At 35.4% G+C, this 25,098-nt stretch overlaps 1 protein-coding gene across 6 annotated transcripts in view; it reads right to left on the bottom strand.

The window, feature by feature from the left end:
• The window catches only part of CERKL (ceramide kinase like), a 131,814-nt gene that overhangs the window by 79,988 nt on the left and 26,728 nt on the right, over positions 1-25,098 (bottom strand). For all 6 annotated transcript variants that reach the window (XM_019461155.2, XM_053907223.1, XM_019461159.2 and 3 more), the window contains exon 2: positions 12,299-12,541. In XM_019461155.2, coding sequence (XP_019316700.2) covers positions 12,299-12,541 — 243 coding nt within the window. The remainder of the gene's footprint in view (positions 1-12,298; positions 12,542-25,098) is intronic.

The following is a 25,098-nucleotide window of genomic DNA, read 5'->3' as shown; positions in this document are numbered from 1 at the left end:
CGTAATGGAGTTTTATACAGCTATAAAACAAAACAAACCAACAAAAAATAAAACCCACCACCAACAGCCAAAAAAAACAATTCACTTGCTGTTAAGTTATTTTTAGTATATGTAGTTAGGTGAAAAAAGCAAAGCACAGAGGACTTTATATTGTATGTTACATTTTGTATAAGAAAGGAATTTTAAGCATCCGTATGTCTGGTAATTTTGCCAGGAGAAATATAAGATACACCAGAAACCAATGGACTTGGTACATATTGGGACCTTAAGAGAGATGAGGTGAAGAGGACATTAAAAAGGATTTTTTTTTTCTTTTGGAAACATGTTTATGTTCTACACATTCAAAAAATATAATTAAATCAATGAAGACAGAGAGGAAAGGGAAAAAAAAAAAACCTAAAACAGAATACAGAGTCAAATGAATAACATGACTATCAGGAAGGGAAAAAAGCTAATCCACATAACTTTTGAGCACAGTATCTGCATTGTATTTTAAGTTGAAATTGAAAATCTATTGAAATTTGAAAATTTCTTGTCTGCAAAAAGTAACATACAATATAAAGTCTTCTGCACATTGCTTTTTTCACCTAACTACATATACTGAACATCACTCCATATCACTTCATGGAGAGGTCACATGGTTTTAAGGTGCCAAAAACAAAACAAAACAAAAACAAAATAATCCCCCCCCCAAAAAAAACACAAAAAAATGCCAACAAATCTTGAACTCATTTAAGTAAAAATTTTAGCATTTATTTTTGAGACAGAGAGAGACACAGCACAAGCAGGAAAGGGACAGAGAGAGACAGAGACACAGAATCCGAAGCAGGATCCAGGCTTTGAACTGTCAGCATAGAGCCTGACACGGGGCGCAAACCTACGGACCTCAAGATCATGACCTGAGCTGGCAATGATAATAGTATCTGTCCGAAGGATATTGTAGAAATTAATATGAATTGGTATAAGGGACACAGTACACTCCCTAGTGCACCAAAAAATCATGATGATGATAGTAATAATGATGAATTCTATTAGTATATATTCTATAGGGAACTGATAGTCCCTCTCATCCTTCCCTCTGAAAAGATGATGCTTAAACTTAGTTTTGAAGAGCTAAAGGGTTCTGGAATAGAAATTCTAAAGAAGCTTAACAAAAATTTGGAGAGCTTTGTGTAAGAACAGTTATCGTTTATTGAGTGTCCACTGTTTGACACACATTATACATTTAAGTATCACAATAACCTAGCTAGGTTGGCATTATCAACTTTATGTTTACAGATAGGAAGCCAAGGCTCAGAGAAGTTAGGGAGGTAAGATACCAGCTAAATTGAGGGGCAAAGCTGAGAACCAAACCTCAACTATCCGAATAAAAATCTCTTCATCACAATGACCCCCTCATAAACTCAGCAATGATAGACTTTTCATTCATTTAAGTAAAAGGAGGACAGGGACCCCTGGGTGGCTCAGTAGGTTAAGTGCCAGAGTCAGGTCATGATCTCACCAATCATGGGTTCAAGCCCCACGTTGGGGTCTGTGCAGATAGCCCAGGGCCTGGAGCCTGCTTCAGATTCTGTGTCTCCCTCTCTCTCCACCCCTCCCCACTCACACCCTGGTGTGTGTCTCTCTCTCAAAAATACTAAACATTAAAAAAATTTGAAGTAAAATGAGGACAAAAAGAAGAGCCAGCCATGCTGCCCTCTTGGAGTGATCATCCTTTCCATCTATCTGTTCTGTCAGAACTAAGTCATCCTATTTCTGACAGATTTATTAGTGTCCATGGTAAGCAGTTTAAGTTTCAAAACATTAAGTTTCAAAACAACTTGTGGAGTGTGAACTTGAAAGTCTTTACTCACTGCAAAATGGAGGTATTTTTGATAGGCTAGATACTTCTGAATGAAGAGTAACACTTTCAGGGACCAAATCACTAGTGAAAGTCGGGCACGTATCCTGTCAGACTGTTTTCAACCTTCCAGTCTTGCTGCTTCAAACTTGGGGAATAGGAAACTCTACTTCCTTAGATTTCACAGGGGCCCCTTCTTTGCTAATATCAAAGTTTTGGCATTATCGGTCTTTCCCGGCTGACCAATTTCATCAGATTCTCATCTTCCAGAAATTCTTCAGCCTACATGGCCCAATGATGTCATCCCCTTCCAGTACTGTCACAGACTCTTTAAACATATATATTTGATAATAATACATTTAGTTCCAGATACATGGCATGGTCTGTTATACTTTGCTTTTTAATAAACCGATACAACTCTCTTAAAATATATATATATTAAGGTTTTAAATCTTTCTGTTGGGAGGCAGTATAGTATAGTGAAAACTGGATGGATTTTTGAGTTAGAAAAGCCTGGGTTTGAATCTTATTCTACCACTTTGTAACTGTGTGACCCAGGACAAGTCAGTTAATCTCTCAGAGCTGTTTCCTTAGCTATCTGTGGGGATTTTAAAAAAAAGTTTTGACCACGATTAAGTGTTGTAATAAAGACCCAATGAGTCGGCTTATGTTAAAAGCAGCCAGGACTATGCCTAACACACATTAGACAAGTAATATATTGGAATGCGTGGGTGGCTTAGCCGGAGTCTGATGTTGGCTCAGGTCATGATCTCATGGTTCATGAGTTTGAGCCTTCCATTGGGCTCTGAGCAGACAGCTCAGAGCCTGGAGCCTGCTTCGGATTCTGTATCCCTCTCTCTCTGCCTTTCCCCACTCATGCTCATGCTTTCGTGCTCTCTCTCTCTCAAAACTAAACATTAAATTTTTTTTTTAAAAAAGACGAAATATTCAGTTCACTTCCCCAACATTTACTGAGTTAGGTAAACATTTGTAACATAACATAACAAACACTTATTGAGTACTTCCAATATGTGAAACCCACTTCCACATGCTTAGAAAAAGCTGCTCTCAAAAGAGCCTACAGTCTAATAAGGTATCACCTACATAAACCAACAATTAGAATGTAAGCGACCGCTGGTTCTAGCAGAGCTATGAGAAGTGTCTGATTTTGCTGTGTGGGTTAGCTTTGCAGAGGATTTGCTGGTTACACCACTTGAACTGCAAACTGGATTTCACTGGGCAAACAGGAGATGATAGAAACAGAGGGAAGTTTCTACCTTTGCCACTTAGGACGTGGGAAGGCACGGAGGTACAAGAGAACACAGTCTGGCATTAGATGCTGCAGAGAGCCCAGGAACCCAACAATACAAGTGGCTTCACTTGTGCCCTGTTCTCTTCTCATTGGAAAAACAACTCAAACGTGTGACAGAAACAGAAGGTGAACTTTTTTCAAATTACCCAAGTTTCCATTTAAGGTAATTTTTCAAAGAATGAAATAATAGGTGTTTTCTGTTTAATGATAAGGACAAAAAAAAAATGATTGATTTGAAAATCCTATCACCATGTTTTAGTATCTAGCCATCACAAAAATCCACCTACCTGCCTCAAAGAGCAACAAATATATTCATACAAGATTATAATGTCTGGAGTTACACTTAATATCTATATAAATAACACACAATTCCATTAGCATTAATGGTAGTCTAATGAATGCCAGGGGGCTTAATAATAATTTGTCACTTTAATATGAAATATTATGTGTTTCCTACTTACACATACTGTGAGGATGCTGCTTTATTACTTTACTTCATTTCTTTCCAGTGAAAAAGTTGTTAAATGACAATCCATTATACTCTCATTTTAGGATTGATCCAACTTTCAATCTCTCCTGTAGGCTTACAGAATTTGTGATTTGCTTAGGAAACTCTGCTCAACACAAAGTCTGGAAATCAGTCACAAACCATTATGTTTATATGTGTTTTTAAATTCCTTTAGGCTAAAAAAAAAAAAAAAAAAAACGGCTATCTTTTTCGTAAGTGCTTGCCAAATTCACTTCAAGGAATTTGAGAAATCTCAATAATTGTGATAGTCATGATGAGGAATTTTTTTTTTTAAAGATTAAGAAATGTGTTATAATGTCAACTGCTCACGCTAAATGTTGGGAAGACATTTTAGAACTCCAAGAATCTAGAGTTCTGAATCATAATGCTGGTGAAAAAAGAAAAAAATACTAGTGATATTTTTCTATATCTATTTTTCTATATCTATTTTTCTATACTAGTGATAATCTTCAAACAAGATGACATAGTTCTCCCCTTATAACAAAACGGTTTAAAGCCTTTATTTTTTTTTTCAGAGTCCAAATTGTACAGTAATACAATATACTTTTGAACTTTAGAGTATACCACTGACCCAGTAGGTAATGGCACATCAGTTAAGGGTTCATGCTACAGATGCAGACAGGTCTGGCTTTGCTCCCAGCTTCTCTACCACATATTAGCTGCTTAACCCCAGATCAGTAAAATTTGAATCTATTTTTAAGCCTTAGTGTTCTCATACATAAACTAAGAGATAATGAGTATAGTAATAAAAATAATTTAGTTAATTATGCTATTTGCTGTCATGCATTATTTTAATTCCTCAAACCTCAAAACAAAACTAAGTAATAGTCCCCTTTTTACATGAGAACACATTTATAGTTCTTGATACTATGAGGGTTTAATGAGATAATAAAAATTACTTACAAAAGTGGCACATAAATGCTTAATAAATGTCAGCTATTATTAAGATTTAAAAATTTTTAAATAATGACTTATCTATAATCTAGTAAAGGAAGAAATATTAACTAATTTATTTAATAGCATGAAAACTTAATGCAACATATTACTGGAAATATTTAAAGAAATCCTTATTTAGCCTTTTGAATATAATCACATGGTAAGATGTGACAACGCATCCCTAAATGTTTTCTCCAGAGAAGAAATTTAGTTACACAAGAGGCTTAGTCAAGAGGACTTTTATCTAGCACAAGAATTTGAAATATATCAGAAATAGCTTCAGAATATATACCTCTTAACTCCTATTCTCAAGATACTGTCAATGACTGCAGCAGGAAGATAATTTTCTTCTATAAGATACCAATTAACTGTTTTTAAATATAATTATAGTCCATTACATTCAAAAACATATCCCTCCCTTAGGATGAAAATGTTGCAGAGGCCAAAAAGAAGCCCTTGGGAAGATGGTCTCGTGTCACTTATCCCAAGTACAAACAACATTAACAGTTTCTCTAAAACTAATTCTAACTTGCCTGCAGCTGAAGGAGCAAGGGCTATGAATTAGAGCTCATGCTAGTGAGAAATTCCAAGGGGCAAGAGAAACTCTTGGCATTCCTGTCAGCCTTTACCAGGCTCTCCTGAACCAGTCCCAAGGTAATACTTCTGGAAAATAAGTGATAACCTTATGTGAGTCAGGAAACAGCTAACTTTAAGAACATGTTCACACAGCAAGAATAAGAATATGTCTATAATTAAGCCCTGCAAAGATACCTTTAGTAAGTGTGGGGTACAGAGTTTTACATATATTCATTAAATCAAACTTGTATTGGTCAAATCTCTGACATCTGTGGTTTTTGGCCCTGACAACACACCTTACTTCAAGGAAAATGATGCCTGATTCCTTGAGGCTGGTTTAATCAGAACCTCTGAATTCTCAGAATCAGGAATAGCTAAGTCCTAAGAAGAATAAATTTTTAAAAAATGACATTCACACATACATGCCCTACCAGAAATTATATCCTTTTCAATTATACCCCATTTTTTTATATTTTCAATTTTTAAATCATTTCTAATGTACTATTTTCATATTCTCTGCCTGCTCTAGCATGTGAAGTTCTTGGGGGTGCGTCTACTGCTCAAGTTTTTGTTATGTCTGGGGACTCTTATTCACAGTGATTTTTCACACTGCTAATGGCTAGAATGAAACAATGGCACAAAATGTCAAACTGGTTCGAGATAAATAGTATTTGTTCCTACACATTATTAAGCAAATTTTGCATGAGCACAATGTTTCCGTACAATTATATTTTCAGTTACACATTGGATGAAATTGAAGGTTTGGTTGAAAAGTTTTTCTTTTTAATAATACGTTAACATCCTTTGAAGGGCTAAGCAGCACTACTAATCAGTAAGAATTTAATAGAAGCTACGTTAATTTCACTGTTTTTCTCTGAAAATCCAGCTAGAAAGCAATAAAAAGTTCAAGAAAAACAAAAATCCAAAAACTTTGAAGTAAACTTTTTAAACTGAATTTCAATCTCCGATTTGATCAAATGTTTTCCTTATCTGCAAATTGATTTGTAAGCAATACTGTATAAAATTATAGAAAAGAAACACACATTTAAGTATATACTTAAAAAGCAACTTTTATCAAAATTTATAGAATTATGTGGACAGTCTCTGATAGTTAAAAATCTAGAGTGTATGGGTAGCTAAAAGACATCCTGAGGTCTTTGTGTGTCCAGCAGTCAGCAAAAAAGACATGCATGACAGGTTAAAAAATGCTGCAGGGTTACCATCCTTAGGGATACTTGAATCAGAGATTTTCAAATGCCTTCAGTTTGGAAGCTGTCTTCAAAACAAAGCCCTACGCAATCCTATTAAATATAAAACATATAAATTAGGAGCTACACTTGCTCAAGGGTGAGTGACAGGTGCAGACAGGTTCCCATCCAGGAGGCAGGTCCTGGGAAATGGGATGGTGACACTTTGGAGCTCAGTCTGAAACCACTACAGGAAGCAGATATCACATGACCTTTGTTGGACAGAGTACTTCCAGTGGGATTGGACTTTGATATTTATATGTAAATAAGCTGATACATATTCAATCAGTGTCTATATCATTTTAACATATATTAATAGTAAAAACATATTCAAAAGTGACATGCATAATTTTGATGTCCAACTCAACTGGCCGTAAAACAGTCTTAAATTACTTTGAAAACTAACTGAACAGAGAAGCCACCCATATTTCAGACACAACGTCTTTGCAGAAAATAACTTGTCCCTAAGGAGACAAGTATTGCCAATTCAAAAAGTACACAATCAAATGTCTGAAACTATCACACATCTGACGTATAACAACTGCTTATTTTTAAATAATCATTATAATGTTGATTTTCATTTTATTTTTCCTAATAAGTACATCATTTGACAGCATATCCAAGTAAAACTTCCTATCATTCTGTTCTCTCATTAAGATAAATTCTGCCTGATTCATCATAATATAAATGATACAGCTTGGATTAAAAACCAAAACATATTTCACCATGATTTTCTTACACAAGACAATATAAATATTAAACAAAATCAATGTTTTAAGAAGCCCTGGCTTTTGCTATCAAAGAAAGCATCCTTGGGGGCACCTGGGTGGCTCAGTTGGTAAAGCATCCAGCTCTTGGTTTCAGCTCAGGTCATGATCTTGCATTTTCGTGGGTTCAAGCCCCTGACAGCTCAGACCCTGCTTGGGATTTCTCTTTCTCTCCTTCTCTCTGCCTCTGCCTGCCTCTCTCTCTCTCTCTCTCTCTCAAATAAATACATAAGCTTGAAAAAAAAAAAAAAAACACCCTGTGAAGACCAACATTATCATCCGATGGGAAACAGATTTGACATTCAGGAGAAACCAGAAAAAAAAATTACTCTCCTTAGGAATAAAAAAATAAGTATTTAAGTAATTTTTCCATTTTCTCTATTTTTCGTAGCTGAAAACTGAGCAAGGCTGTTAAAACAGAGAGCAGTCTACATTACAAGGCCAAAATGTATTCAATAAATATGGATCATTTATATTTGCCTACTTCGTGAAATTAGCACTTAGAAATGAAACAGAAAAATATCAGAAGTCACTCAACCAAATACGTGCTAAAAATGCCTCCATTAACTGCCTCTGGATAACTATTAAACATTACAAATAAGTTAGCAAAACCTAAATATAATAACAAAATTTAATGGTCCTATTTTAGAACAGTTTTGTTTTTATTTTTGTTTTTTTTAGACCATGCCTTCCATTTTTTTATTGTTATTGTTTTGGCTTTTGTCTTCTGTGCCTGTTTTCATGTAGGAATGTCCCCCAAGATTCTGTCTGTAGCTCTCTGCTTTTCTTTCTTTTTTTTTTAATAACTCCATACTACTTCCTTACAAGCTTTCATCTTGCCCATTACATCAACTCTTATTCATGTCCTTATGTATTCCTCTCAAAAGGCCAGCCTGCTCAACATCTCCAACAGGATATTATAATAAATGCCAAATGTGTCTAGAATAGAACGCCTTTCCTTCAAATCAACTACTGTTCTGATTCTGCCGTGTCTGTTTATGACATTACCATTCTCCAAGTTACTTGAGCATGAGGCTTTAGAATTTTTTGGTTGGTTTGGTTATGGTTTCTAAAGAAAAGGTTGGCTCAGGGTCCAGAGAAGCTTGCAATTCACCATTTCCGGGAAACCAGATATGTGGAGATTGGGTCACACCCTAACTGAATAAAAATTAATATATCTAGTGTACACACAGACTGTATTTAAAGGTTGTGTGTTTGTCTTTGCATCACAGTTATAAAAAAAAAAAAAGCAGAAAAGACTATTACTTTCACCATGGTAACTATATATTAGGTTTATCAGTGACTATATACCAGCCTTAATCAATTGCATTTTTTGGAGGTTTTAATTTCTGAATCAACGATCAATGGTTTTGCTCCCTTTTGGTCTGTTCACATCTTCAATGGGGCCTTTAACACATTTATAATACATATTTTCTTGTCTGTCTCCCAGAGCAAGAGGGTTCTATACAGGCTTACATCTCATTCATTTTTATATTCCCAGCAATGAACACAGTGCCTGACACAAAATGTGTGTTGGATAAGTTAACCTACTATTGCTTATTAGTCAATAAAATTAAGGTGACTTTTCTATTACTAAGAATAAAAAAAGATACCATGCACAACTATGTTTAAAAAACAAAACGTAAAAGGACTTATTTTCAAACAAAAATTGAAATAGTTCTAAGACTCCCTTTTTATAAAAAGAAGCATAAATGTAAATATAAATATAACCTTCATTCTGGTCATTTAGTGTCTATGTCTTAAAACGTCAAGTATGAGAGTTGCCTTCTTCCTCCTTCTAGGGCTGTCAATTTGTTCTTTCCTCAAAAACTCATCACATCTTATTTCAAAATACAAATATGCATATTTGAAAATAATTCTTCATATATAAATATACTATAATTATAATTATTAAACTATATTATATTATATTAAACTATATTATAATTGTTAAACTAATTAGACTAAAGGACAAACTAATTGAAGATTTTAGTGTCTTCTGCATATTTACCTTAAGAGAAAAAAAAGGAGTGGGGGAAGATATAAAAGACTGGCAGGAAAAAAATCCACTTGCTGATTAAAGACATCATTCAAAATAAATCCATACAAAAATCTATTTTTTAAATCTGGTTTTGCCACAGAACCAGTTAAAAGCAGGATTTGGGGACTTAAAATAGTGATGTCTAATATTCAAATATATTTATATTCATATTTTTGTGATGTAAATTTTGTAACTTATAATTTGTAAATTTCTATGTATTGCCCTCTCTCTGCCCCCCCCTTCCTGAACTTAAGTCAAGTCTGGTACAAACACAAATTCCTTGGGTAGGGACTTACAAAAAAAAAATTGGAAATCGGCAACTACCATCTGCCAAGCCTGATGCAATGTAGCATGGAATAGAGACAGTGAATGTGAGATAGGAAGATAATCCACAAATAGACCCAACTCTGTGCAGATCAGAGCCAGAGAGGGCCAGGAAAAGCTATCGCCCTCATCCCCTCCAGAGGAAATACTGAAGTCCCCCTCCATTTATGGAATGAGTCTTGAGCCAATTGTGTTTGTCTCTCAGATGATAGGCACTTTAATGAACACGTGGATTTGCAAGTAAAAACTTTAAAAAACCAAGAGAAATATTCTAAAATTGTAAACTTAAAAAAGAAATGTCAGTATAGTGTAAAGTTTGGTAGAGAGATTTGGAGCTGTAATCATGCATTTGTGTATGATGAAACAGACCCAGGATTGTCTTTGTGAGGCATGGGGATGAGGGGGAATTGGCTTCTCCGACAAGACCTGCTAAGTCCACTTGGGGGCAAAGATCCAACAGTCATTCATTCAGAACATCTTGTTTAGGTTCCTTCATTTTATTAGAGGATTTCGACCCTCCTTTGTTTGTTTGCATTGGTTGATTTCAAATGTCAATCTATTTGCTTTAATCAGCAAAATCACTGTCCTGCAGGAAACTTCCCAGGGGACATGACCTCATATATTTTATTATCTCCAACTCTTGTCAAAATCAAAATTACAAAAAGCAACATTCCCTGAGGATTATATTCTAAAAGATATGTAAATTTATTCATTTCTGTAATTTTCCCAGATTTTAATCCTAGACCAAACCAAAATATCATTCATTAAGCTGAAAACATATTTGGACAGCGTTTTGGGTGTGTTTGCTCCTTGTGTATGTGTGGTTTTTGTTGTGTTTAGACAAGTCTCTCTACTCCTATAAAATTGCTTTTACTAAATTGAGCTTTGTTGTATGTTCTCTGCTTACTTATTATTGGTTTTATGGGTGAGATACATTGAGCAAGTTGCCTCTTAGGTCACTTAGCCAGGCCTTCATAAGCCCCATGGGAGAAAATTTTCTCAGACCTTCAGTGAAAGGAAGAGCTTTGCCTCCCCTAATCAAATGGCACATTCTTATCTTATAGAACATGAAAGTCTCCTGAGTACCTGCCCATGCAAAGAAATTTAATTCAGTGGAACTTAAGTTTTTCATTTTTATTTAAATTTTCTAAAATCTCTTCTCACATGTATTTAAAATAAGAACACTATAAAAGACCTACTGTTAAAGTGGACTGCTTTTAGTTAAACATATATATTCACTATATTTCCAGAGACTTGAACTATACTATAGTCTCTATAGTTTCTTTGCTTCTTGAAAGTAACAGCTCTCCTTGAAGGTCCCAGAGAGCCAACAAGGAAGCATGGGTCCACTTAGTAACAGGGTATCCTAGTTTTAATATGTCACTTCAGCTCATTGTCTACGGGCATGACCTTCTCAGTTGGCCGCCCTTGGCCAACTTGGGTCCTCGGACTTCTTGATCAATAATGCCTGGCCTCCAACTCTCTAACATCACCATGTGCCTGCTCTTTGTCTGGCACCCCTCTCTGCCTTGTGTCATCTTACACCAAATTGCACCATCAACTACACCAGCTGCCTCTACCCTGATCCATCTGGCAAACAGAATGAAATGGGCACAAAAGGAAACAAGATTTACAAATCTCTGAGGAAAAAAAAAAAAATCAATCCTGAAACTCAGTTTGATTATGTTTCAACTAGATACATTCTAGAAATCCAAATTGCATATTTGTATTCATGTATTTATGTAAAATATAAATGCCATTTAGAAATTCCAGATATACTTAATTCATTATGAGATAATATTTTAATACATATACGCTCTGTCCTCTGGATATTAACTTTTAGAAAAACCTTGTCTACCCTTGAACAGACAAACTCAAGCAACTCAGGATATATATGCACTTGTCATCAGAACATATGTGGAAGGAAAATAAATTCTAATATAAGCTCAAATGACATGAATAGATAAATAAATATGCTTTCAAAAACAATTTAAGTGGACTAAATTACTTAAGAACTGTGCTATTTCAGATTATCGGAGCTTCTTCATGGAAGTGATCATTCAAAAGAGTTACTGTCCAACTCATTCTATGATGCTGGCATTACCCTGATACTAAAAGCCAGATAAAATATATAAGGAAAAACAAAACAAAACTACACACCAATATCTCTCACAAATATTGATATAAAAACTCTCAAAAAAATACCAGCAAATCTGGGGTGCCCAGTCAGTCAAACATCTGACTCTGGATTTCAGCTCAGGTCGTGATCTCATGATTTGTGAGATCAAGCCCCACAATGGGCTCCATGCTGACAGCGTGGAGCCTGCTTTAGATTCTCTCTGCCCTCTCCCACTTGTGCTCTCTCTCTCTCTCAAAATAAATAAATAAACTTAAAAAAATACCACCTAACCAAATTCAGTCACATATTAAAAGGATTATATACCATGATCAAGTGGGATTTCTGGAATGCAAGGATGGTTCAACATACAAAAATCAATATACCATTGTCAACAGAATAAAGGAAAGAAATATGATTATCTCAATTGATGTTGAGAAAGCCTGTAACAAAATTCAACACCTTTCTTGAAAAACACACTCAGCAAACTAGGAATAAAACAAACTATCTTTAACATAATTAAGGATGGCTGTACTCATAAATACATCATGTTGAGATTAATAACCTACAGCAAAGAAACTCATTAAAATTTCCCACCAGGAGTACTTACCAGCCAAAATTTTCTTGAATTGTTTAAACCACACATCACAGTGGTCTTCACTTAAATTAATAAGATCAAGCGTAGAATCTTTTAATTTATTTTGTTCCTTTTTCAAACATATGAAGAGTGTGATACCTAATAAGGTACCACTTCCCTGCTGTTTAACAGAATAACGTCGTTTCAGTTTGACAGAGAATATGTCCTTGAGTTCAATAAATTCTTCTTTACATAGAACATCATACTTGGAGTCACCTGAAAAAAATTAAATTTTCCAATTAAAACCAGTGTCCATATTTTATATGTATGAATAATAAAAAGTGAAAGCCCATAAAACCTTTATCATATTTATTTTTTACCAATTATGCTTCATATAAGTCCCTGTGTGAGTTGGGGAGGGAAGAAAGGGAAAATTGGGTCTATTTTCCCAAGAATTAAAACGGAGAAAAATGGCATCAAGTTCCTGTCCAAGACATTCAAAAACTGAAAATATTCAATAGAAGAATTTCAAGAATATAGACAAAGCAACATTCAAAGAAAGAGTCTCCTTGGTCCTAACAGAGACAGAATAAAATGATGGAAAGAACAGAATTCACTAACAGAAGTGAGTTTATAACAAGTATTAGAGGCAAAGTGTAAGGAAAAAGATACGTACATTCCAGGTAAAGTAAAACATGTACAAAAAGGAAACAGGAAGATTACTGTATGAAACATAAATCCCTGCCAGTCTAGAACAAAACATCCACCTGAATTGAATTTTACCACAGTCAGACTTTAGTTTATAGTGGCATCAAATTTTACTGGTTATGTTTAACCTCCAGTCAGAAAACATGTGTTGTGGTAAAAGACCATTTCAGTGGACTCTCAAAGTAGGAGTGCTTTACACTTTAAAAAAATACTTCTAAAATGTCTACTCTGGCCAAAATGGAATCACAGGGACTGGTTTACCTTCTGCCTGAAATAACTAAAAGGGTGGGCAAGATACATGAAACCTCAGTTTCCAGACATCTGCCATCAGGTAGCCCAAAACAGTATTCCCTGAGAGAGGGAAAACAAAGGAACCATGGGAGTGTTCCAGGCTACCGTCTGGGGAGGGTTTCCAGGCCACAGTGCAAGTCGGGAGCCCTGGTGGAACCTGGTTGTCTTACTGGGTGAAGCAGGAAGTAAGAGTCCAGAAAAGCCACAAGGACTAAGTTCACTAGGCAAATTACTGTAGAGAAGGAAGCTGCAGAGAAGTGGGAATTCTGCAGATTTGCAGAGGGCCCCCTTGAATCTTCAGCTGAGTATGAAAGACATACGTGCAAGGCCAGGGAGAGAGAGACCCAAAGGATGAGACAGAACAATGCTCAGAGATCGCACAGACATGCCCACCATGAGCTTAAAAGCAAGGCTCAAAAGGATTAAACTGTCTCCTAGTAATTCAATTACATCCTATAATAAAGTTCAAGAATACAGGGATAAAAAATGTTTACCAACTTTACATGGCAAAATTCACAGTATCTCTCATTCAACCAAAAATCACAATGCATGTAAAACAGCAACAAAACATGACCCATAATAAGAGGGGAAAAAAGCCAATAGAAACAGATGCAGAACTACTACCAGTGTAACCAGCCCCACAAATCAGAGGTCCCCTCTCTCGGCTTCCTTGGCCCTTGAGCAGGCACAATACACTCAGATTGGAGCAAGGACTTCCAGGTACATTAAGAAGTTGCTTCCCAGCTTTCTCAGTGACTGTTTGGGCCTCTCCCAACCATTCTGCAAACTATGTCCAGTTGTTCACAAAGCACACATACCACGGAGAAAAAAAAAAAAAAAAAAAAAAAGCCCTTTTCTCAGTGTTTATGGTGGTGGGATAAGGTGAACCCAAAGTCAGTTTTAGGGGCCTGTCATCTCCTTGGAAAGCTCAGGCTTCAAGTACAGTGCACTTCTATTATTGTCACCCAGAGGCACATGGCCAGGGTCTCTAGAGCACTTCAAGAACACTTCATACCTTCAAGGATGAGAGATAGCAGGCTTGTTAAAGGTGCTTCTTCCAGACTAATCTTAAGATATTGATTATGCCCTCCTCTCTCATACAAATTTAATTTTTTTATGTCATATAGCACACAAGAGCTCTGAAGAAGGATGAAAGGAAACAAAGAACCACTGAGGGAAAGAAAAAAAAATGCAAAGGATGAAATCAACTCCCCTTTTCACTCGAAGCCCTGTATTATAATCTGAATTCTTTATCATGTGTGTGCTTTACTTTGGCAGTGAACAATTCAATGGCTATTCTAATTTAAAACCTCTTATAAATTGAAAATTTAAAGATCCTACAGCAACATCCAAGATCAAACTTAGTAGGAAAAGCCAGAAGAATTTCTGGAAACAGTACAAGAATACCTATTGCCACTTTTACTATTTCAAATTATTCTGGACATTCTGGCTGATAGTGTATGAAAGAAAAATGAAATAAAAGGCAATTAAGTGGCAGAAGGGGCAGGAGGAGGGCTAAAATCATAACTATTGATAGATGATATCACAGTATGTTTGTAAAATCCAAAAGAATATCTTTAAAATCACTAGAACTAATAAAAAATACCCAGTAAGGAAACAGGTGACAAATATACCAATAGCCAGGAAGGAGACATAATGGGGTTAAAGATATCCCATGCCAATTAGCATATTATACCTAGGAATAAATTTAGCAAAATGATCTTGGACTTGTATGGGGGGAAAATGCTAAATAAGTGGAAATATATTAAGCTCCAAGATTGCATTTTTTCCATGCCTCATTATTAAATAACTACTGATAATGCTATTCCAATCAAAATCTCAATGGTATTTTCTTTGATGTAAGGGGGCAAGGAACTTAATCAAATGATTTGCAAATTTTCTTGAAATAAATGTATTACATTAATGAATAAAATGTTTTAGAAGTACAGCAACGAGGGACACAGAGTATATGCCTGATTGGATATTAGTATTTTGTAAAGCTATAACAATTAAAATATAGGAATAGATAAGAGAATGGTTCAAAGAGATTTGTATACGCTTAAAAATCACTAATATGATAATGGTGGTATCTAAGCTCAGTAGGAAATATTCAGTAAAAGGTGATTTAGAGCGGATTAATCTTTTGAAAAAGGAAAAAAATAGAGCCTTATTTCATAATATATATCAGTATTTCTAGAGTAGAATTTCATATAATCATTAGTAAAGCCTTAAGAGTGACAGTAAAGGCAGATATACAGAGACTGAAATATGTAACATAAAAATTATTCAATGCCCACCTGAAACTAATATAACACTGTATGTTAATTATACTTCAATTAAGAAAGAAAGGAAATTATTCAATTGCTTATAAAGGCCTGAAGAACCATAAATAGATGTCACAAGCAAAAGCCAACCAGGCAGAAATATCGGCAACACATGACAATTAAATGATCTATTTAATCAAGGAACGAAACACTTTAGTGGCAAAGTACATAAAAGACCCAAGCAGGCATTTCACAAAAGAAGAAATGCAAATTGACCAATAGACATATGAGAAAGTTCAATCTAATTAGTAATCAAAGAAATGCAAATTAAAACAACAAGATACCATTTTTTGCCTTTTAGATTGGCACAAGATCAAAAATAATGCTCAACGATGGTGCGCGTAAAGGGAACCAATCCCAGTGCTGGTGGGAATGCAAAAATGGTAGCTGCTGGAGAACAAGTTGGGAATATGTATCAAAAGATTTCAAAATGTTAATTGTAGCAGAATGTAGAGTAGCAGAAATATTTAAAGCAATGCTCAAGTTCTTCAATAGGAGAATGGTTCAACCATAGTTTTCTGCAGCCCATAAATGAGCAAGTTAGAACTCTAGGACATTCATGTTAAGAGGTATGAATAAGTAGAATAAAAGCAAGTCACAAAGTAATCTAGGGGATTTAAGCTCAATTTCATTAAAAAGAAAAAAGAAACTCAAGTAGAAAACACACAACAAATTTAATACTGGTCACCTATTTAAGAGAAATAGGAGGGAATAGGAGATTAATTGTTTCCTATAAACCTCCATAATTCCCCTTTCTATAATCAGCATTGAATTTATAATTTTTAAAACTGAAGAAAAGGAAAAATGCTTTAAAGTATGCATATGTTTGATCCAGCAATTTACTTCCAGGAATTTACCCTAAGGGAATAGATAATATGCACAATTTAACTAGAAGAATGTTTACCCAAGCATTATTGGAGTGAAACTTAGAAATAATCTAAATGAGTAACAGAGTATTGGTTCTATAAAGTATATTTCATATAACAAAATGCTATTCAGCCATTGAAATGTAGAAATCCGACGAGAAAAGGGTCTAAAGTAACACATTTATTGTTTTGTATGTTTACTGAATACATTGTGTACGTGTAATATATTTTCATATGCACATTTATATAAAAATGCATATGAAAACTTGGAAGGGTAGTCAGATTGTGATTTTGTTTGCATATATGAATTTCTAATTTTTCTACAATGAGAATATTCTATAATCAATTGAAAAAGATTGTTTCCTTTGCTCATCCTAAAATAGCTCCTGATATTGTTTAATTTTTAAAATTCCATTCCCTAAAAAGAGTAGCTAATATTTAATGAGCATGTGCTGTATGCCAGACATTGCCCTAAATGCTTTACATGTATTATTATCTCATTTACTCCTCACAGCAACCCTAAGAGGCAGATGCTGTTTCCTAAGTGAGAAGAAATTCAGGACAGAGTGTGTGTAACTTGTCCATGGTCATACATCTGGTAGGGACAGACCCAAGATTTTAATCCAAGCACTTTAGCTGGTCTTTACAACTTTGTAACAATGTTGGGCTGACCTAAAGAGCTTCTTCAGGTAAACGCACTCCCATCTGACCTTCTGGATCGGTTATTATTATTATTTTAATATTTATTTTTGAAAGAGAGAGCGCACACACACAAGCGCAAGCAAGGGAGGGACAGAGAGAGAGGGAGACACAGAATCTGAAGCAGGTTCCAGGCTCCAAGCCATCAGCAACAGAACCCGATGTGGGGCTTGAACTCACGAACTGTGACATCACGACCTGAGCCAAAGTCAGACGCTTAATCAACTGAGCCACCCAGACGCCCCTTAGATGGGTTTTTAAGTCTAGTCAAACTTAAAACACTAGGCGAACAGCCATTGTGTCTCTAACAGCAAGACAACAAATGTGTCCCTTAACAGAGTAGTACTACATCAGACTGAGGTGACCACGAGGGAAATGTGAGGTTAGATTACAGCAACAAGGAACTTACAGAGAACATTCTAAGAATTCTTTTAGCTTTTTTTTTAATTTTAATTTTAATTTTAATTTTTTTAATTTTAGTTAGCTAACATACAGTTGGTTTCTGGAGTAGAATTTAGTGATTCATCATTTACATACAATGCCGAATCCCTATAACTCGGAGCCATATTTCCCACTCTTTTTGCTCAGGCTTCCAGGGTCTTTTCCCACATTTGCCCACAGATTCAAATTTGGGGGGTTTTATGCGAATGGTTACTTTGCTGAAGCGACAAAAGAAGAGACTAAGAGGAAGACCTACAGGTTTAAAGCAAACATTGTCCTTTTATTTGATAGGAAAATAAGGATAATTGATCTGTGAATAAAACACTTAAATTTTTCATGATAGATGGATGTTCTTTGCCATTGTTTTTCTCAGCAGCTACATCAGTCTCTCAGGTACCAATTTCCTACATGGAATTCCTGATCTATTATTTATTTCTGCAATGGTAACCATTTACATAAGTCAATCTGCCCAGTTTTCTAATCACAGATTTCACTTAATTTTGGATAGAACTGTTTCCTGACATTTGAAGATGTGTACAGTATTACTCGTTTTACAGAAAACTGTTTTTTCATTCTGAATATAGTCTTCAGGAATAAACCTTGTTAGAATTCTGTGAACCTGAATTAAAGATGTTTTTATTTAAAGGCCTGGAACTGTTTATTGTTTAACAGACATCAGATTGGGTGGTACTTTTTTAGGCCTTTGTTTGGTTTTTGAAGTTCTTAAGATATGAGCGGGGGACCAGCTGGCTCGGTACAGCAGCAGGACACTGGTTTCCCGGACTTGAAAGAGAGCTAGGGCCGGAGGTTCTTCAGGTTTCCAGGTGGAGAGCCCTGAGGCTCACCCCCAGTTAAGGAGGACGGTTCTAGAAATCATCTAATAGGATAAACTGAAAACTCTCAGGTCACTGTGTCTCCTCAATCCCCACTCCAAAACACTTACTCTTCGGGGTATACTTAGAATACACACACATTTATGAGAAACTAGATTAAGGAGAAAAAAACCATTCTGAGAGAAACTACTATTGCTCTGGGTCTATAAAATTGCCCATTTATCTGGACCCCTTCGTAGTAGCACCTTAAGAATGATTCATACTCTATTCTCCAGATTAAAAAAATACTGCTTTGTATATCTAAACTATTTATAAATTTATAAATGCTGAAAAAAATTTCGGTCATATATCTGCTTAAATTTTCATCCACAAGATAGCTGCTTCGATCCCCATATTAGCCACCTCTGTTATAGTACAACCAATTTCCTCCACAAATAAAAGCAAATGTTTTCATAATTGTATGCAAAACCCACATTTTCACATACAACCAAGCACAGGCAAACTGTATGTTACAAGAGGAGTTAAAAAAAAAATACTTTAGGGCATGTATTTTAAATGCAACTTTAATTTTACCTTAATGTTAAAAGACATCTTTATTGGTGAAAAATGTGGAATAAACCTTCATCCATAGAATAGTATTTTATAACAGTAGATAAAAATATGGAAATCTTCCATATACTTTTTTTCAGGTTATGAAAACGTAAACCTTACAGATGACATGTAATTTTTCTTTGTGGCATGTGGTTTATTATTTGAAATCTATTGGTTCATTAGTATCATATTGGTTATAGCTAGTTGTTTCAGAACATTAACTGTCCTCTCACATTACTTACAGAGATACTGGGGACCATCTGTTCTTGCAAGGGATTTAAGTATATGTCTATTGGATATCATGCTATTTATTTAATTCAGCACCCACTTCCTATTGTTGTATTTTCTTGGGGGGAAAAGTCAATTTAATTACAGGGAATAAAGATAACCTCTCCTGGCAGGTGACCCTGTCACACCACGAGAGCAAAGCAGGACCTACTTAAAGTAGGTTACAGTGGTTAAAAGAAGAGTAAAACCAACAACACTTAAGAATATTTAACAAAGGTTTAACAAAAATAGAACAGTGAATGGCGCTTTTAAAAATATTACTGTAAGCCCAGGGCTTGTCTAAATCAATCTTGGCACATCTGTCTGATGCGGACCATAAACAGGATTAGAGCGGGATTTATCTGCTTGGCGTTAATTGTGCTCACAGTTTCTGCACATGCCCACTCTTTAAAATACTGCCTGAAAAACAGGCCTGCCCGATACACAGCTCCCACAACACAGTGCAGACACACACGTATGGTATATTACATGGTTAAGCAATGTGATGTCTAACAATTTTTTTTGGCTCTTCAGAATTACTTATCTAATCCCCTAATTAAAAATACAAAATTCTGTTTGAATACACCACATACTGAGATAAATCTGTGAAGCAGGGGACCAATAAATTTGAATACACTTTAATTGTAAGAAGAAAACACAATTTAATTGTTAATAATCAGGTTAAACCAGGGTTTAAACAAATAGGGCTGCTCCTATAATTTACTGAAAAAACCTTCACAATGCATTACTATCCTCAAGAATTAGGACACAGCACTCGTTAGCAGAAAAAGTTTCTAAATACATACACATATCAAGAGTGACAAGATATAGCATTCTTATCTAGTAAAAAAAAAATTATACAGGAAATTTTAAACTTCTCACAGAGAGAAGTAGAGAAACTGCCAATCCAATATCCAAAAGTCACATTTTTATCACATCAGATAGAAAATTAATGTTCATTTTCTACCTGTTTTTTCCCCACTTATTCTATCATGTGTAAACAGCTTAGATAGAGTTGAAAATTTGACTAATTGGAGATATTTAGGTATTTTTGCAAGAAGTCCAAAATGAACTAGCCAGTCAAAAAAATGTAAGTATCAGTCTTTGGTTTGCAGATTTGACATATAGGCAACATGTAATTCCTTATTCCAAACAACATTTAATGCCTATGATGCTAAGTGATGTGAGAAGTTTTAAATTACTTAGTATGTTTTAATCATGAACGTATAAAATTGTTAAAGAACAGTATAATTGAAAATTTAGGTTAACTTTCAATCATAGGCAATTTTCGGCTTTAAAACTTTTTTGAGTCAGAACCTATTCATGTTCTAAATATCTTAGTGAGCTCTTAGAGATCAGTTTTCCCCTAAATCTCTATTAATAGATGGTAAGACTATACTTTTACTGTTATTTTATACAGAGCAGATAATCAGGAGAACTTGACAAATTAAGTCAATCATTTAAATACTTAAAACACCCAGCAGCAGTTCTCAATGTAGAGTCTCAGAGGTTTTACGTGGTCAAACTGATCTTTAGGATAATTCTAAACATGTTATTTGCCTTTACACCGCGTTGGCATTGGCACTGATGTTTCAAGTGCAAAAGTGGTGATGTGTGCATCAAGGCAGTGACACTTTTACCAGTATTGTTGCATTCTTTACCACACTCCAAACTCACAGTTTAGAAGTTAAAAGGTCCATTTCACTTAACTATCCCTGATGAAGTAGGAACAATCTATTTTTTTTTAAATTTCCACCCTGGACTACATTTTTCTTTAAATATTATGTGAGATGAAATGGAAACTATGCATAAAGCATTTCTGCTACAAATGAAAGTGATGACTGTCTCCAGGAAAAGCACTCATACTTTTAAGTTGCAATTGAACTAGCTGGTTTTGTGGAAGACTATTTTTACTTGAAAGATCCACTGACAGACAAGCTATGGTATTCAGACAGGAGTATTTGGCAAACATTCCCTGGAAAAATGAGCAAAGTGAGCCAGTCGCTCAAGAAAAACAACTAAAACTGTCAATGACAAAATTCAAGCTTTAGCGTAAAAAATTAGAATTTTATAAAACTTGTATCCATCACAATGAGTTTGACAGCTTCCCAATACTTAAAAAATTTTTTCATGAGACTGGTGATCATATTAATGTATCTGATATTTTTTAAATATTGGGTATTATAATGTGTCAACATTTAGAAGCTCTATTTAACTCAGTACATCAAATTTTCCAAATATGCAATGCAGGATGTTATAAAATCATGCACGAGTAAGAGATTTATTCAAAGTGCAAGACAAACCAGTAGATTTTCAAATAGACTACATAACCATATTGCTGTGTTTTCAGATTCAACATTATAACTGGCCTTACTAAACTGGCACTTGAGTTTTGTTGTAATATCAAAGGATAGCCACAATTATCCGAAAACATGATTAAAATACTTCTCCTCTTCCAAATACACATCTATATGAAAATGGATTTTCCTTATATACTTTAATCAAAACAACATATTCACAATAGATTGGATGCAGACACAATTTTTAAAACTCAGCTGTCTTATATTAAGCATCCTATTTTAAAAAGCTAGGTCTTCTAGTAAAGACATTTGAAAAAAATGTAAGATAATAAAGTGGCATAATAAACTGGCATTTTTTAACTTTAGAAAATAATTGTTTTGAACAAAAATATTTTATCTTAAAGGCAATGGATTTATTACTATTATATTTAATGAATATTTTTAAATGTCTAAGTCCTAGTACCATAAGTACCAAGGGGTATAATTTTTAAGCAAAAGCTCTTTGTGGTTTTTGATAATTTCAGACTATAAAGTGGCCCCAGGGCTGAAAAGCTCAGGAACCCCTGCACTATAGTGTTGTGAACATAGGCCTAACCTTAAGAAAGTGCAGCCTAGAGATGGCATGATTCATGCATTTCATCTTTAACCACCTTAAATCAAATACGATGATACTAGGTTATTTTTAGATTCTGCCATGAGTCCCTATTACATCTGAAACCTAGCAAAATTCACATTCTATAGCAGGCCTGATCATGCAAGGTGATTGGGTTTTGTCATTTTCACTTCAGCAAGAGCACTAATGTGCTACTTCCTTTGGGACAATTTATCCTTGACTTGATGATCTACTTAGATATTTGCCTCTGCCTGCATTTTATATGCTCACTTCCATTTCAATTCCTTACGAAAAGCATTTAAAAATGGAAAGTGTCTGGGGTGCCTGGGTGGCTCAGTCAGTTAAGCGTCCAACTTCGGCTCAGGTCATGATCTCGTGGTTTGTGAGTTCGAGCCCCACTTCGAGCTCTGTGCTGACAGCTCGGAGCCTGGAGCCTGCTTCGGATTCTGTGTCTCTGTCTCCCTCTGCCCCTCCCCGACTCGTGCTATCAAAAATAAATAAAATGTAAAAAAAAAAAAAAAATGGAAAGTGTCTGATAATGGCACCAATAGAAAATATGGCCTTGATTCATCTTAACCTTATACTCTAGTCATTTGGCAGGCATTATCAGTTCAGGTATGTATACCATGATGTACAGTTTACATACATCACACCAGACGGCCTTTGTGCAGATACCCCTTGAACCTCTGAAGTACGGCAATTGGTCTTCCTTTCTCTAGTCTCTCAGCAATTCACTTTAACAATATCTTCATCGTCCTCCTGATCTCTAATCTCTGTATCCCAGTACCTTGCGCTATGCTTAGGACATAGGCTTGGCTTCCAATAGAAGTTTGTTATTGACAGTCTTTACCATCAGTCAGATGATATCTCAATCACACTGTATGCATTTCGACCTCTGAACCTTTGCTCCTTTATTTCCCAGGAAATGAAAGGCCTTCTTGACTCCATTTTCAAACATTAACCATCTGTCAAAGCACATTAAGAGACATTCTTCATTTCCCAGTCCTTCTGAGCTCCTATGGCCCAGTACACAGTTGAGATTCAATCACATATCAGAAGTTCCTAACTCACCAGAGGGCAAAAGCACAAAGGTCCTTCAAAGCCTTTTAAGAACTTAAGTTATATATTTTTACCATACTAACTGATGGGTCAAAATGGTAATGGGGAAGGGGTTAGCTAAAGATGAGACTGTAACTCTTTAGGGTAAGCCCAAAAGTTTACTATTTCAATATATTTGAACACCTGCTATATTTCGGGCACTTTTATGTGTATATTAAAATGCTAATATGAATTTAACAGTCTCCATGGACCACTGTCTCTATGAGAACAAAGGTTAAGGAGTTCATCTTTCACGACCTGGAACTCGCTGGGCTGTGGGAACAGGACTATATGTATCTAAGCCAGAGTGATGATCTCTAGCGCCAGTGTCTAACATAGCCTGGTCTGGGCTTTCTGTCAGGTAAAGGCTTTTTCCTTCTGAGGACCTCAAAGATTGTCACACCAACTTTGTTTTCACCTCTGCCATTACTAGCCATCAATGCCCTACTGTGCAAGTCAGATCCCCCATTACCTCACGGTAGTCCCAACAAAGAGATCACACAGCCCTCCAGATAATCTGATGGGTTTTGCTACTGAGAGACACTAAGAAGCCCACTTTTATTACCAATTCCATTCAGGTTTACCCTGAAGACAGTAATTATTTGCTCCCAAGATAACAAGAAAATATTGAGAATAACTACTCAAAGTCCAGGAATACTGAACTAAGCACATGCAGCCCCTGTGTTGTTGGAAGGGAGTAGGAAGAACCATTACATGAGAGACAAAGCAGTAATTTTTCCTTGATGAAGGGACTGGTCCTAGTACCAGAAAGTAAGAATTTCATCTGAGGAGCCAAGACAGTGCAGGAACAGAGTGCCACAGTCCTGACTGTCCAGAAACAGACTGGAAGAGATTCACCTAATCAGCCTCCAGGACATCTGAAGTCACTATCAGTATATCTTCCTGGGGCCAGAGTTGGCCCTCTTGCAGTGAAGGAATCCCTGTGCGTGGGAGAGGAAGGGAGAGAAATTGTCACAAGCTACATATACTGAACATACAAAAGCAAACTTAAAATGTACACATTTACAATAGCCACGATATGGAAATAACCTAAATGTCCGTCAGTGGATGAATATAAAGAAAATGTGATACACACACACACACACAGTGGAATATTGTTCAGCCTTAAGAAGAAGAAATCTTGCCATTGTAACATGGATGGACCTTGGGGGCACTGTACTAAGAAGGGAAATGTAAAAAAAAAAAAAAAAAAAAGAAATACCACATAGTCTCGCTTATATGTGGAATTTAACAAACAAAAACAAACATAGAAAAACTGAGCTCAGAGATAACAAGGAACAGACGGATCATTACCAGAGGTGGGGGGTGGGCAAAATGGGTGGAGGTAGTCAAAAGTTACAAACTCCCAGTTGCAAAATAAATAAGTGTTGGGGACGTAACATACAGCATGGTGTCTATGCATTACTGTACTGCATACTTGAAAGTTGCTGAGAGTAAATCTTGCAAGTTCTCATCACTGAAGACAATTTGTAACTATGTATGGAGATGGATGTCAACTTACTGTGGTTATTTCAGAATATATACAAATATCCAATCATTATGTCCTACACCTGAAATTTATATGCTACATGCCAATTACATGTAAATAAACAAATAGACATAATTTGAGATTTTCTAAAAATATTTGTAAATATTTATTCATTTGAGGAGGATTTGCAGACCTAGACTTAGTGGAGACAAAGGAAAGTAATGTACAATTTCAATATAGCTTATCATGGTTTTATTGAAAAAATCTAATTTTACATTCAAGACAAAGTTCATGTTTATTTTTAATATGCTAG

This window comes from Panthera pardus, unplaced genomic scaffold (genome assembly GCF_024362965.1).
Source record: "Panthera pardus isolate Hobbes unplaced genomic scaffold, ASM2436296v1 HiC_scaffold_10, whole genome shotgun sequence".
NCBI lineage: Eukaryota > Metazoa > Chordata > Mammalia > Carnivora > Felidae > Panthera > Panthera pardus.
This window is presented reverse-complemented; position numbering and strand designations above follow the sequence as displayed.